This window comes from Acipenser ruthenus, chromosome 4, assembly GCF_902713425.1.
Source record: "Acipenser ruthenus chromosome 4, fAciRut3.2 maternal haplotype, whole genome shotgun sequence".
Classification (NCBI taxonomy): Eukaryota; Metazoa; Chordata; class Actinopteri; order Acipenseriformes; family Acipenseridae; genus Acipenser; species Acipenser ruthenus.
Genome location: NC_081192.1, coordinates 14,438,074 through 14,450,317, shown reverse-complemented (window position 1 = coordinate 14,450,317; position 12,244 = coordinate 14,438,074). Strand labels below are relative to the sequence as shown.

Here is a 12,244-nt window from a genome sequence, read left to right as displayed (position 1 = left end):
CTTCAAGGTAACTGCATCCATGATTGCAACATGCTTGAAATAAAATTACGCAGAGATCTGTGAGCGCAGTCCTCTTGTGCCCTCGGGGGCGAGGAATGACTGCGCCACAGGCTCGCTGGTCTTATTCATGTTTTGGGTCTTTAGGAGGTAAATACCCATACGGCAATGGTTACATTTCTATTTCAGGAACCAGGGTTATGATAATACCCTAACATTTTGTAAAATGTGAAAAAAATGTTCAATTATTCTCGTCAGCCAAGCCCAACAATTCAGCATAAAAAAAACCTATATGTGTATCCTCCCTGTTAAAACCCCACTTAGAGCAGCTGTGACTGTTTTGTCAATATGAGTCATCCTCATCATAATTATTTTTTATGACAGTTGCATACAACTGCTCATGCAGTCTTTTGGTTTTAGCAACTGATTGTGAAATTCTAATAAGTGATATGCATGTTTTTATTTTAATAATGACGTGCTTTATGGTGTTAACATGTTCAAGGTCTCTGCTTTATGTGAAATAGACATTGGTGGACTATAATGCCAATGGAGGTTTATTTAAGGAAAAAACAAAGCAAAACACAATGACCCTGGAAACTTCTGTCCTTGAATTTCTAAGATCCCATTGATTTCACCAGCCTTTCTTTTTCAGGGGCCTGTCTTTATCATATCCAATGTGGGACCATTATGTCTATTTATACTCACACTATTGAAAAGTATACTTCAGTGCATTTTACATTATTAAGAATAGGCAGTTGTCCAAATATGCAATAGACTACTGGCCTTCATCCTTAACTTATCAATGCAAAAGGAACAATTCGCTGAGCCACGGGGGACCCCATAGCCTGGATGAAACTCACTTAGTATCGAATCCTAGTCATGCTGAGTTGCTGCTCTTGGCTTGTGCAATCCCGCAGTTTAGGGAAGGAAATTGACTGGGGAGAGTTTGCCTCACAGCGTTATAGCAACCCATACTGGTCAGGCACCCAACAAGCCCAGGATGAAACTATCCAGACTATCACGTCTCCATGGTCCGGTGGGCTTGGTAACATAGGCTGTAGGTTCAGTATGGTTTAAAAGTGAAGCAATTAAGAAGGCAAACATAATGCTTGGTTGTATAGTCACAACAATGTAGAGTGCAAATCAAAGGAGGTTTTGATAAGGTTGTATAATGCACCGGGGAGCACACTTTGGATACTGTGTACAGTTGTGGTTACTTTACCAAAAGGGCATTGTGGCCTTGGAGAGAATCCAACAGAGCAACCAGACTAATCCCAGGGCTTAAAGGAAGGAGCTATGAAGATGTGAGTTCTAGTGTGACATAAAAAAACAAGCATATATGATAATTATGAAGAAATGGACGAAAGTTTGTCACAAAAGTTTGTAAGATAAAAAAAACATAACTGTATTCTCCCTGTTCAAACCCCACCTAAAGAGTAGCTGTGAAATAAACGTTATCTAGTTATCTAGTGGTTACCAGCCATCACAGACCATACTATACTGTTTAATAATGATACAGTATGAAGAGTAAAAAAAAATATGCAAACACATTTGGTACTTGTTCACTGGGTATTTATTTATGATCAGAAAACAGCTAAAACATTGCAAATGTCAGGAATTATGTTTTCTGCAGCTAAAAGGGGGGAATCTGTACAAGGTTCCCTCATTTTATTCATCACAAATTAAACACTGCCATTCACTTGGTTTCTTTCAATATCAAAACCATATATCCTTTTCACCCTCTCCTGGGATCCTGGTGCTTCCTATTGCTGGTTAACTAGAGGTTGTATCTGTTTTTTGTTTGTTCTTCAAACATGATTCCAAATATGTGTGCTATTCTTCCATCTTTAAAAATATAGTAATTTGGCAATTGTTATTTGTTACAATTGAACACTCCGCGTTTTCTGTTGTAAGGCCATTGTATGTGAGGTTTTATAAAGCAGCTGTTTCAGACATACACCTGGCCTTTAAGCTGCTGTTGAGTGATTCTGTTGAAGTGCTACTTTTTTTATTACATTTCCTGCCCTTGATTACAATGATGCAGATAGTCTGTTGCCCTAAATTATGGCTCAGAGATCTCCCAGGTGCAGGAAAAACCCTAGTGGATAAACAACCTCAAATCAAATGACACACGTTTTTTTTTTTTTGTTTTGTTTTTTTTCTTTAGGCAAAGTTAGGTTTAAACAATGATTATTCATTTTAGACACAATTGAAATAATAAATCAACAAAATTCATTGTGTGTGACAAAAAAAAAGAGTTTGTAAAGATGTCCATAGCCCGGAGTAGTTTCGGGGGCCTCACAATGAGCTTGTTGAGCCCTAAAGACAACTTTACCTAGCATTCAGAATAAAGAGAATCGCTAGGTACAGTGTAAAGCTGAGCTTAGCTGTCTAAAATGCGGATTGACAGGATAGTGTAATAGGTGGGAACATAAGAACACACATATATGATTTACACTGGCATCCAAAAAGGGAGAGTGAGCTCCCCCCGGTGGAAGTTACTTTGTATACTTCACAGTGGACAGGATAATGGGCCATTCCTTGGAACAGAATGTGGGTGGGGGGCTGGATAATGGGCTATTCTGTGGAACAAAATGGGGGTGGGGGTTGATAAACCAAATACAGTGATTACATATGAACTTAAGTGTCATCAAGTGTCAAAAAACTCACAAGTTAAAATAGGGACCACGATTTAAATAACTAATACTCTGTTTCCCTTAGCATGATTTAGATCAGAATCAGAATTAGTATGAATTACCCCTGAACCTCTCCTGCGTTTCCATGTTTTGTTGCTTAGATTGAGGGAAGATCAGGAAATTACCTTAAATGGTTTACACATATGAGAGGTAGTCATTTTTGTGTAAAGATTTACTGAATTGTAGTTTTTGCGGTTGATCCTAACAATGAACACTACCCCTGCATTAACTTGTGTAATTCAAGTAGATTATTATTATTATTATTATTATTTATTTCTTAGCAGACACCCTTATCCAGGGCGACTTACAATTGTTACAAGATATCACATTATACATTATTTCACATTATACAGATATCGCATTATTTTTACATACAATTACCCATTTATACAGTTGGGTTTTTACTGGAGCAATCTAGTAAAGTACCTTGCTCAAGGGTACAACAGCAGTGTCCCCCACTGGGGATTGAACCCACAACCCTCCGGTCAAGAGTCCAGAGCCCTAACCACTACTCCACACTGCTGCCCATTTACATTTTTTGAAGTTTCTGAATCTACCTTGAAGTTGTTGCCGTATATTTTGGGCCGTTATTTTCAGTGTTTGTGTGAATAGGTCCCCTCCCCATACATTGAGCAAAGTGGTGATGCTCTCTCATTAATATTTCTACTGTATGGAGTGAAGTTCTGAAACACATTGTTTTGCCTCCTTTCTATAATTTATCTCAACAACACAACTATTGTTGTAGACGTTTGTCATAGAAGATGGCCCAAGCCCATCATTAGTATGATGAAGCTGGGCAGTGACACATGGAATTCATTCCTACTGGTAGGATTAGGTCTTCAGCTGTGCCATTACTTAGAGATGACAGAGTTGGCAACACTGGAATTTTAAGTTGACATTTTTTTAAAATAACTTAATTAGCTATTTGAGTACATTTTCCCAATTTTTGGTGCAGATTTTGCAATTCAGCAGAAAATAGAGGAAAATTGAAGAAATGGAGTTTATGGACAAGCTGTGGTTGAGCTTTTACTTGTGCTTTATATTCTTATGTAGTTAAGAAGCATGCCTGTGCTTTACTACAAAACCTGATACGAAAACAAATACACTACCCTAGCTGCCTTTGTTGCCTTTGCAGATGAGGGTATGCCGGTGAGGCATTTTAGTGAACACCTTAATTCTAGATTTTAAAGAAATAAAAGCCCTTTGTTAAAATCACATTTGTAAAGAAATCCATTCATCAAATACCAACAATTATTCTTACTAGCTAACCAGAGTATTGTTTGTACAGTTGTGTATACAGTTGCACTCTTAACTGTTTTTGTAGAAGTGCATTACACATCTGGTCCAGTAAAACAAACTCAATGTAAAAGTAAAAGAGTGGTGCAAAAGCTTATTAAACCCACTGTAAAGCACATACTGTGGGTGGACATACAGTAATGGGAAACCTTTAACACTGAATGGATCATGATGACAGCAGTGTTATCTCTCTGTGATACAAGGGAGCCTTTGAAGATGCTGAAACATTAAGGTTCTAACAGAAGCTTGTGTGATATCCCTGTACAGTATAATACCACGCCAAAACCTCTTTGACTGATCTACACCATAAATCACAGATTAGAAACATTTAGATTTTCAGTAATGAAGTGTGTTTGAAATATTGCTCATCTGAAAGTGTACAACACGGAATCTTTACACCAGAGCACGGACCATTGCTTATTTATATATATATATATATATATATATATATATATATATATATATATATGTTCAGCTGGGAGTCATTAAAAAATGATAACTAATTAAATTTCCACATGTCGATGTGAAGTTGGCACTGAGTGGACAAACTGTAGAAATAAAGAGTAATTATAATTATTCCTTTGAGAGCAGATGCCAGGTTATAGTCAGCCTCAGTATTATCCTCAGCTCAGAACAAGTACCTCCTGAGGAGTTTAAATCAATAAGCGTGTACTGAAGGACATTACCCAGTGACTGTAAATCACTTAATGCATTCTCCACCACAATACCTAATTAATTTTTTATGTGTAATTGGCTGAATAAAGCCTGGTTAATCACATACTCAAGTCAGCTGTATTCCGAGCAAGACAAGTAAAAACCAAGATATTCCCTTTTGTACTGTACTGTACAATCAATACCCGTAGATATATTGTATCCGACTTCCTCTCTCCATTTTAGGAATGAGCTCGGATTGCACAACTGCAGATTCCTTGCTCCCCCCCCCCCCCCCCCCTCAGATATCTGTTGCGACATGATAGATTTGTAACTTGTGGTGTTTTTTGCTAATATTGTTTTTAAATATAAACCTCACAGGAGATGTTGCAGCAATTTAAGTACCGTTGTGTGAAATTAAATGCAAGATCCTCATACAACAATTTACTGCTGAGCGTCATAATCTGTGATTGCAATGAATCCGTGTCAGAAGAATATTTTGTTTTGAGAATAAATTATACTGCCACAAAAGATCAGTCAAATCCATAGCACAAAAAAAAAATAAAAATAACTAACTAAATAAATAAATAAAACTTCTCCACAGGATGCCCATGACAGAATAATAATTTGTCAAATTAGAACTAATCGTTTGTCATTCAGGCTGGTGTTTTTGAATTATATTTGCTAATGGAGTGTACACTTATGGTGACGGAGCACCTTGCAGCAAATGCCTTTGAATGAATGCTTATAATTGCAAAACAACAGTATTTAAACATTATGGATTTTCAAGCCTATTATGGTTTTCTTTGGTGTTATTCAAAACCCCAGGTCGGTCAGTAATGCCCGCTATTAGGCAGACGGTTGTACCTATTACAGTTAAGCCTGGATAATTCCTACAACTTTCTTTTTTTTAAATCCTGCTGAGACCATTGGGAACTGCATGTCAATTTGCTAATGCACTGTTTTAAGGTTCAGTGCAACAGATCCAGATGTGCAGCTCACCAGCATTATGATGATGGGTTTAACGTTTCTGTTTGCGGAAGGGCCTCTTGATGGCATTAAAGACACTTTGAGTCAAATCGCATTGCAGTAAATGCTCAATTTAACACGCAGGTGTCTGGTAAACCACATTATTATTTTAATGGTATTCAATCTGATTTGCCAGCACTTCCTTTTTTATGAAAGCTTCATGATAAATCTGGATATCAAAATCCCATCATATTTTCACATAACAATAATCTAATAGTGTAAATGGCATGTAATGTTGCTGTCTGGGTTGCTGCCTGACCACATGTTAAAACAAGGGAAAGGTTGAAAGCATATAATCCTGCTGAAGTCAGAGCCTTTATTCCATTTGAATGACTGATAAGCTTTAAGTACCAACATATACTACGGTAAATACAATAGAATAGTATACTTTGCACCTTGTATATAACAGATAATATGGAATACTTCAACACAGTTATAGTTAATGCATTGTATAAAACACAAAAGATGTATATGACACACAGGAATTCTCCAAAAATTTCTCACATTTTAAAAATAACTAGATAGATTATTCTGTTTAGCCATATATTTGTTGCTTGAGACACACCATGAGCCAGATTGCAGCAGGTATGAAGAAACATTTGCTCTAATCGATATTTGGGCCGATGATTCAATCCAGAGAAGCTTGGATGGAAGCGTCAGTAACAAGCTTCTTCCAGGGCATTACTCATAACTACCGATATATTAACTGCATAAGTACAGTATGTGACAAAGAGGTCTTGTGTTAAGAGCTAGCACTCTTTTAGCCATTCTGGGTCTGAAGCCCAGATCAGATTAACTCTAGGAGCCTGGGAACACTAAAAATGAAATCAGTTGTGCTGTCATGGGTAAATAATGTTTTTTTTTTTCTTTGTTTTTTCTGGACAGATTGTTTGGTGTGACACCTGTAATTCAAACCAACTGCTCAACTACATGGATGATAATATCTCACCCAAATTTGCTGTGGTTTCACTATATAAATCCTGTCATGCTTTTGGTGCTGTACTACACTCTCGCCACCCTCATTCGACTGTGGCTTCAAGAGCCAATTGAACCGGTAACTTGACAATCACTGCTTACTGTATTTCACATTCTGTTGTCTTAACACCATAATGTTCATTTACAGGGTTATTAAATAAACATATATGCCACGTATGTCATTTTTGTGGAGTACTAGGTTCCAGTTCTTAACTTTATGTCTCAATCGATTAATGCTTTTTAAGTGTGCCGTTGATATCTGCTATTGATTGCTCTTGGACTGATGTAAATCCACCCCCCCCCCCCCCCTTTGAGCAATGCTTCACTGAAACACACACACACACACACACACACACACACATATATATATATAGTAGCGATCTTGGTCAATGCAGGCAGGCGCATCACACAGGGCGAGGCAATCCACACACAGGCGGAGGGCGGGTATGATTTCGGGACCTCTCGCACTAAAGCATAGCGCCGTTACCGCTGTACAAAAGAGCCGGCTTTTGCAAGGAACATATATCGGGCTTATGTCTTTGTGTGTGATTACGTCATCTACCAGCCCTACTGCTGCCTTCCCCCGTGCATGCTACAATATATATATATATATATATATATATATATATATATATATATATATATATATATATATATATATATATATATACGGTATATATATATATTTATTTTTTTGGAAAAAACAAATATTCACAGTTTTACACGTACCATAAATACATGCTTTTATCCTGGTTCAAGTTAAATGTAACTTTTTGTTCAGGTACTGTATTTAGTTTTATACACCTCATGAGATACAATATAGTGTAATATATCTTATATATGTAATAGGGGTGTAGCCCTATGTTAATATCATGATACGATACCTATCAAGATTTACAAGTCGCAATACGATTGTACAATACATGTGATGGTCCTGCTAGGCTACGTCTATGATGAATAATAAAATAAAATGGTCATTTAATGATGGATCATTTATTTACAAGACAAAAAGTAAATGGGGTAGGGTGAGTATGTACTCATACCAACTGTAAAACTCACTTACTTTTCATTCAAGAACCATTTGGTAGACTACAATGGGCTACAGTATGTTGTGCTTTTGGTCTTGTGTTACGATACAAACGATACATTCCTCTATTATGATACAATCAGCGCTTCAGATAAGCTGCGTACCAGGTGTTTCACGCATTGATAAAAATGTGAATTACGTATGATATCTAAATTTGATGCGTAAAGAATATCACAACAGTTTTGCTGCACAGCTTGAGTTCCTGTGTTATCAAGCTTCTTGTACTTCGTTGGTTTCTGGCGTCTCAGTTGTGAATATAGCATGCTGTAGCTAGAGAACGGATCATAGAAACGCCGGGACAGGGAATTGTAGCCTTCCTGGGAACTGCCAGAAACACATGACCAATAAGTCTGGGTTTTCATAATTTTTATTTTTTTTAAAGTAAGTACGGTTGAATCCACTCGCTTGCAATGCGTGTTTGTGACTGGTGAATAAGCGGCTGGATTATTGTTCCTTTGGGTTTCTCAGAGCCGACTTAGTCCCCCTCAAACTAACCTACAGTATCAATTTACCTTGCTGTAAAATACATTTTTGAAAGTTACATCTATATAATAAATATGCTTTATATTGCTATAGCAAGGCGATCAATCAGGAATACAATATTATCGTTTCTTTATTTGCATTAGTGCAGGAGCTGCGTGGAGTAGTTAGTAAGGAAGGAGCGAATTCTGGATATGCTGCTGAGGAGGAAGCGACAGGAGCCTGCCAGAGTAGAGATGTACTGAGAGTAGGAGGGGAAGGGGTCAAGGGTGACACCGATGTTTTTGGTGGATGAGGAGGGAGAGAGGTTGCTAGATTCAAGAGGAAATAGAGGTAGAGAGATCAACGGTGGGGGAAGAAAAGGAGGTCTGATTTGGAGAGGTTGAGTTTGAGATGATGCGAGTGCATCCAGGAGGAGATGGCCAAGAGACAGGTAGAGATACGGTAGGAGGGGGGAAGGAGAGGAAAATCTGGGCATCATCAGCATATAAATGATACGAGAAACCATGGGAGGAGATGAAGGGACCCAGGGAGCAGGTGTAGAGAGAAAACAAGAGGGGTCCCAGGACTGAGCCTTGGGGGATATGTGTTGAAAGAGAGCAAGGGTCAGAGGGTGAACCACGCCAGGACACCCAGTACATGTGATCAGAGAGGTAGGAGGAGAGCCAGGCAAGAGCAGAGCCGGAGAGTCCCAGGTCAGTGAGGGAGGACTGAAGAATAGAATAATCGACTGTGTCAAAGGCAGCAGAGAGGTCGAGGAGAATTAGGACAGAGGAGAGGGAGGCAGCACAGACAGAGAGTATAGATTGGAGGGGGTCGAACAGAGAATGGTTTGAAAAGAAAGCTCGCTCTAGAGTTTTAGAGAGAAAAGGAAGTATAGTAAAAGAAAGTATTGTGATTCATCAATACTCAATATATTGATATACCCCTAATATGTAATGTTTTGAAACATCACCTCACATATTACTGTTATATCTCAGAAACCACTTAATCTGACAACTTCAAATTTTAAGTGTTTTGGAAATCCTGCGGGCAAAATCTAACAGTACCTTTCACTTTGACCTGTCACATATGATGGCCGTCATGTTGGGGTCATGTGATTTTTGGTTTCTGGATGTTAAAGGCCTAACGTTCCGATATATTGGCTTCATACTCGGTGCGCAAGTATATTCTGTAATTGTCTAGGGCAAGTTCAATCACAAGTGTCGTACAAGATAAATGAACCCTTTCCTGACATTTTTGTTGCAAAGCTGCCATGGCTGCCAAGTCTTGTATCTCAGAAACAGTGTTTGTTTTTTTTATTTATTTAAGATGGACATTGATGAAGAAGAGAATCCGGAACTGGAAGAAGAGAAAAATCAAGCCGACAATCAGATTGTGGTGACAGTAGAAAAGAGACGAAGAATGTGGCAAGCAGTACGCTATGCAACCGAGGAGAGAAAAGTAGGGAATGAACGGTGCTGCTTTAAGTTTAGACAACATTTGATAAACAATAGGGAAATTATGTGGGTTATATAGCGAGACAGCACTTTTCATCACAACCACTGCTATACTGTACTGCTTTGGTTCTGGTCTGAAGTCTCTTTTTGATTGATACCATGGAAAAGGGCAGCTTGCGCTTATGATGGCCCTTTTCTTGCTAATAAACAAGAACAGTTTGCCTGCTTTACTGCTTTGCTAAAATTGACCTGTTTGAATAGTATCCAAAGCCACATTATCTCATTATCATATAGTTCCCTTTAAAATCCCTTCTAAAAGCTTACCATAGTAAAAGCGTAGCGAAGTGTAATAACACACAGTGAAAGCATGGTAAAGCATGGGTACGCATTATGAAGAATATGGTAAAGCATATTAACAGTCATGGCAAAGTTAATACAAAGTATAACCATGGAAAAAGCATGGTCAAACAGCAACAATTCCATGTAAAAATACAGTGGTAAACCTTAAAACTTACACAAAAAGCCACACATAAAGAAGCACAATTTCCTTGCATTACTAGACCTGTTGCTGCAGATGTGGTGCACCCATAACTTTACATTTAAGCCTTTTTAATCTAGTTTGCTCAGTAGATTTATATGCTTTTAGTCCTGCAGTCCCATCAGATAATGGATACTATTTACAAAAGAGTGCTTACCTGTATTGTTTCTGCTTAGAAAGGATAATAAAAATACTAATGCTCTGGGCTTTGCGTGTTCACCAATAACTCGTATTGCATTGTTTGCTCTTTTGCAGCTTCTGTCTATGACCCAGGATGATTACAACACTTCTGATGTTAGTATAAAACATTTTCTTTTTTTATCTTTCTCAAAATGAATGGTGAGATATCTGGACTTCAATATGTTTCATGCATGAAAAATTAGCTTCAACTCTTTAATGGTATAATAAACAAGAGTTGTGTTCACTTTTAACCTACCAGAGCCTTTTACAGCATTTGCTTTGCTGGAAGCTATATTGAAGTGACTTCATATTATTTGTTACAAAGGGAGTGAATAGGGGGAAAAAACGAAATAGTTCCATAAAGGTTACAGTGTTGAGGCAGGGCAGATAGGCTTAACCAGAGTGCAAGTGAAAATAAAGTCTAGAAAGTGAAAAGAAAAACAGCAAAACAACAATCGACTTTCTCAAGCCGCCTTCTTCTAGTCCAGACTTTTAACAGTTTGTCCAAAGCTTTATAATGTTCTAATGCTAAGATTATTCTAAACCTTTGGACAAACCGCTCCAAGTCTGGAATAAAGAGAGGTGCTGCCAGACTCCACTGTTGTCAGCCCTCCTCTTTCTTAAATCACTAACGATTGAGTTCTCCAACTGGATAAATGGTGCATTACAGCAGAATACTAAGCCTATGTAACTGGGCGGAGGCTGGGGGCAAACCTGCTACCATGCACACAGCAAACAAGCGTCTTAACTACTATGGAAATGGAGAGGCTTCTCTGCAGGTGTGGTGATAGAGCTTTTAACCTCACCTCACCAAAAGAGATCAGAATTCGTAACAGCAGTGTGTTGCACATCACTGCCTGTGACCCGTTCTGCCTCCATACCATTTGTGGTAACATTTCGGTGGTGATGTTAAAATTGGAAACTATTACCAGTACTTACAAATCTTACTTGTCTAATAGGTACATAACAAGCATTGTAATGTGTCAAATTGTACTACAGATACTGTTGGTTAAAGTGAATGGAACCCCTGTTGATTACCACAACATGAACTCAACCTTAGCCATTGAGAACGGCCCAGCCAAACTAGATGTGTACTCCACGCCCCAGTACAAGGTCGACAGAGCAGATGACACATCAGGTGAGTTACAGCCTCACTGGATTCACTAGCTGTTAGAAAGTACATGGTGCTTTACATATCACACTTCCAATACATTGGTTTATGTCTCTGTTTCTTTGTCCTGATCCCCTGCAGAGAAAAAAGAAGGCAGTGATTATGATTACGAGGAAGATGAAGTTAATAAAGAAGAGGAAGAACCATCAGAAGAAGAAGAAAACCCCAAAGTCCACGCTGTGGTTACCGTATTCAGATTTATTATGAAGCAAAGCTACATCTGCGCTCTGATAGCAATGATGGTGTGTAGTCCTAAATATGAGCAGTTTTTATTTTTATTTTATTTATTCAGAGCCCAATTATTTTACCCCCAATTTTCTTCCCCAATTTAGAATGTCCACTTACGTCCCCACACTGTAGTAAATCCCCACACAGTTCAAGAGAACTGAAGGTCAGTGGGCATCCCCTGATCCCACTGCAGGTGTATGCTTGAGCTCACCGGCACATGGACAGTGGGATCCACTGTAGTGCAAAGACTGCCACATTTGAACATATAGGATGTGATCTTGCGCTCCCCTGACTGTATGACTCACCCTGCACACCATGCTTTTACCAGGAGATCCAGAATATGAGCACATTTTAATTAAATGACCCCAGGAAAGTCAAATACCATTATCTATAACTTCAAACAATCAATCATAGATTCTAAAGTAGAACTTGGAGACGAAACTCAACTAGACAACAGGCAGATGGTTACAACACAAA

General features: G+C 38.4%; 1 protein-coding gene across 3 annotated transcripts in view; it reads left to right on the top strand.

The window, feature by feature from the left end:
* The window catches only part of LOC117400530 (piezo-type mechanosensitive ion channel component 2-like), a 198,810-nt gene that overhangs the window by 130,239 nt on the left and 56,327 nt on the right, over positions 1-12,244 (top strand). For 2 of the 3 annotated variants that reach the window (XM_059022048.1, XM_059022049.1), the window contains exons 8-11: positions 6,555-6,723; positions 9,523-9,654; positions 11,368-11,506; positions 11,621-11,781. In XM_059022048.1, coding sequence (XP_058878031.1) covers positions 6,555-6,723; positions 9,523-9,654; positions 11,368-11,506; positions 11,621-11,781 — 601 coding nt within the window. Of the gene's footprint in view, positions 1-6,554; positions 6,724-9,522; positions 9,655-10,443; positions 10,483-11,367; positions 11,507-11,620; positions 11,782-12,244 lie in introns of all 3 variants that reach the window. The other variant, XM_059022047.1, reaches the window with a different exon arrangement.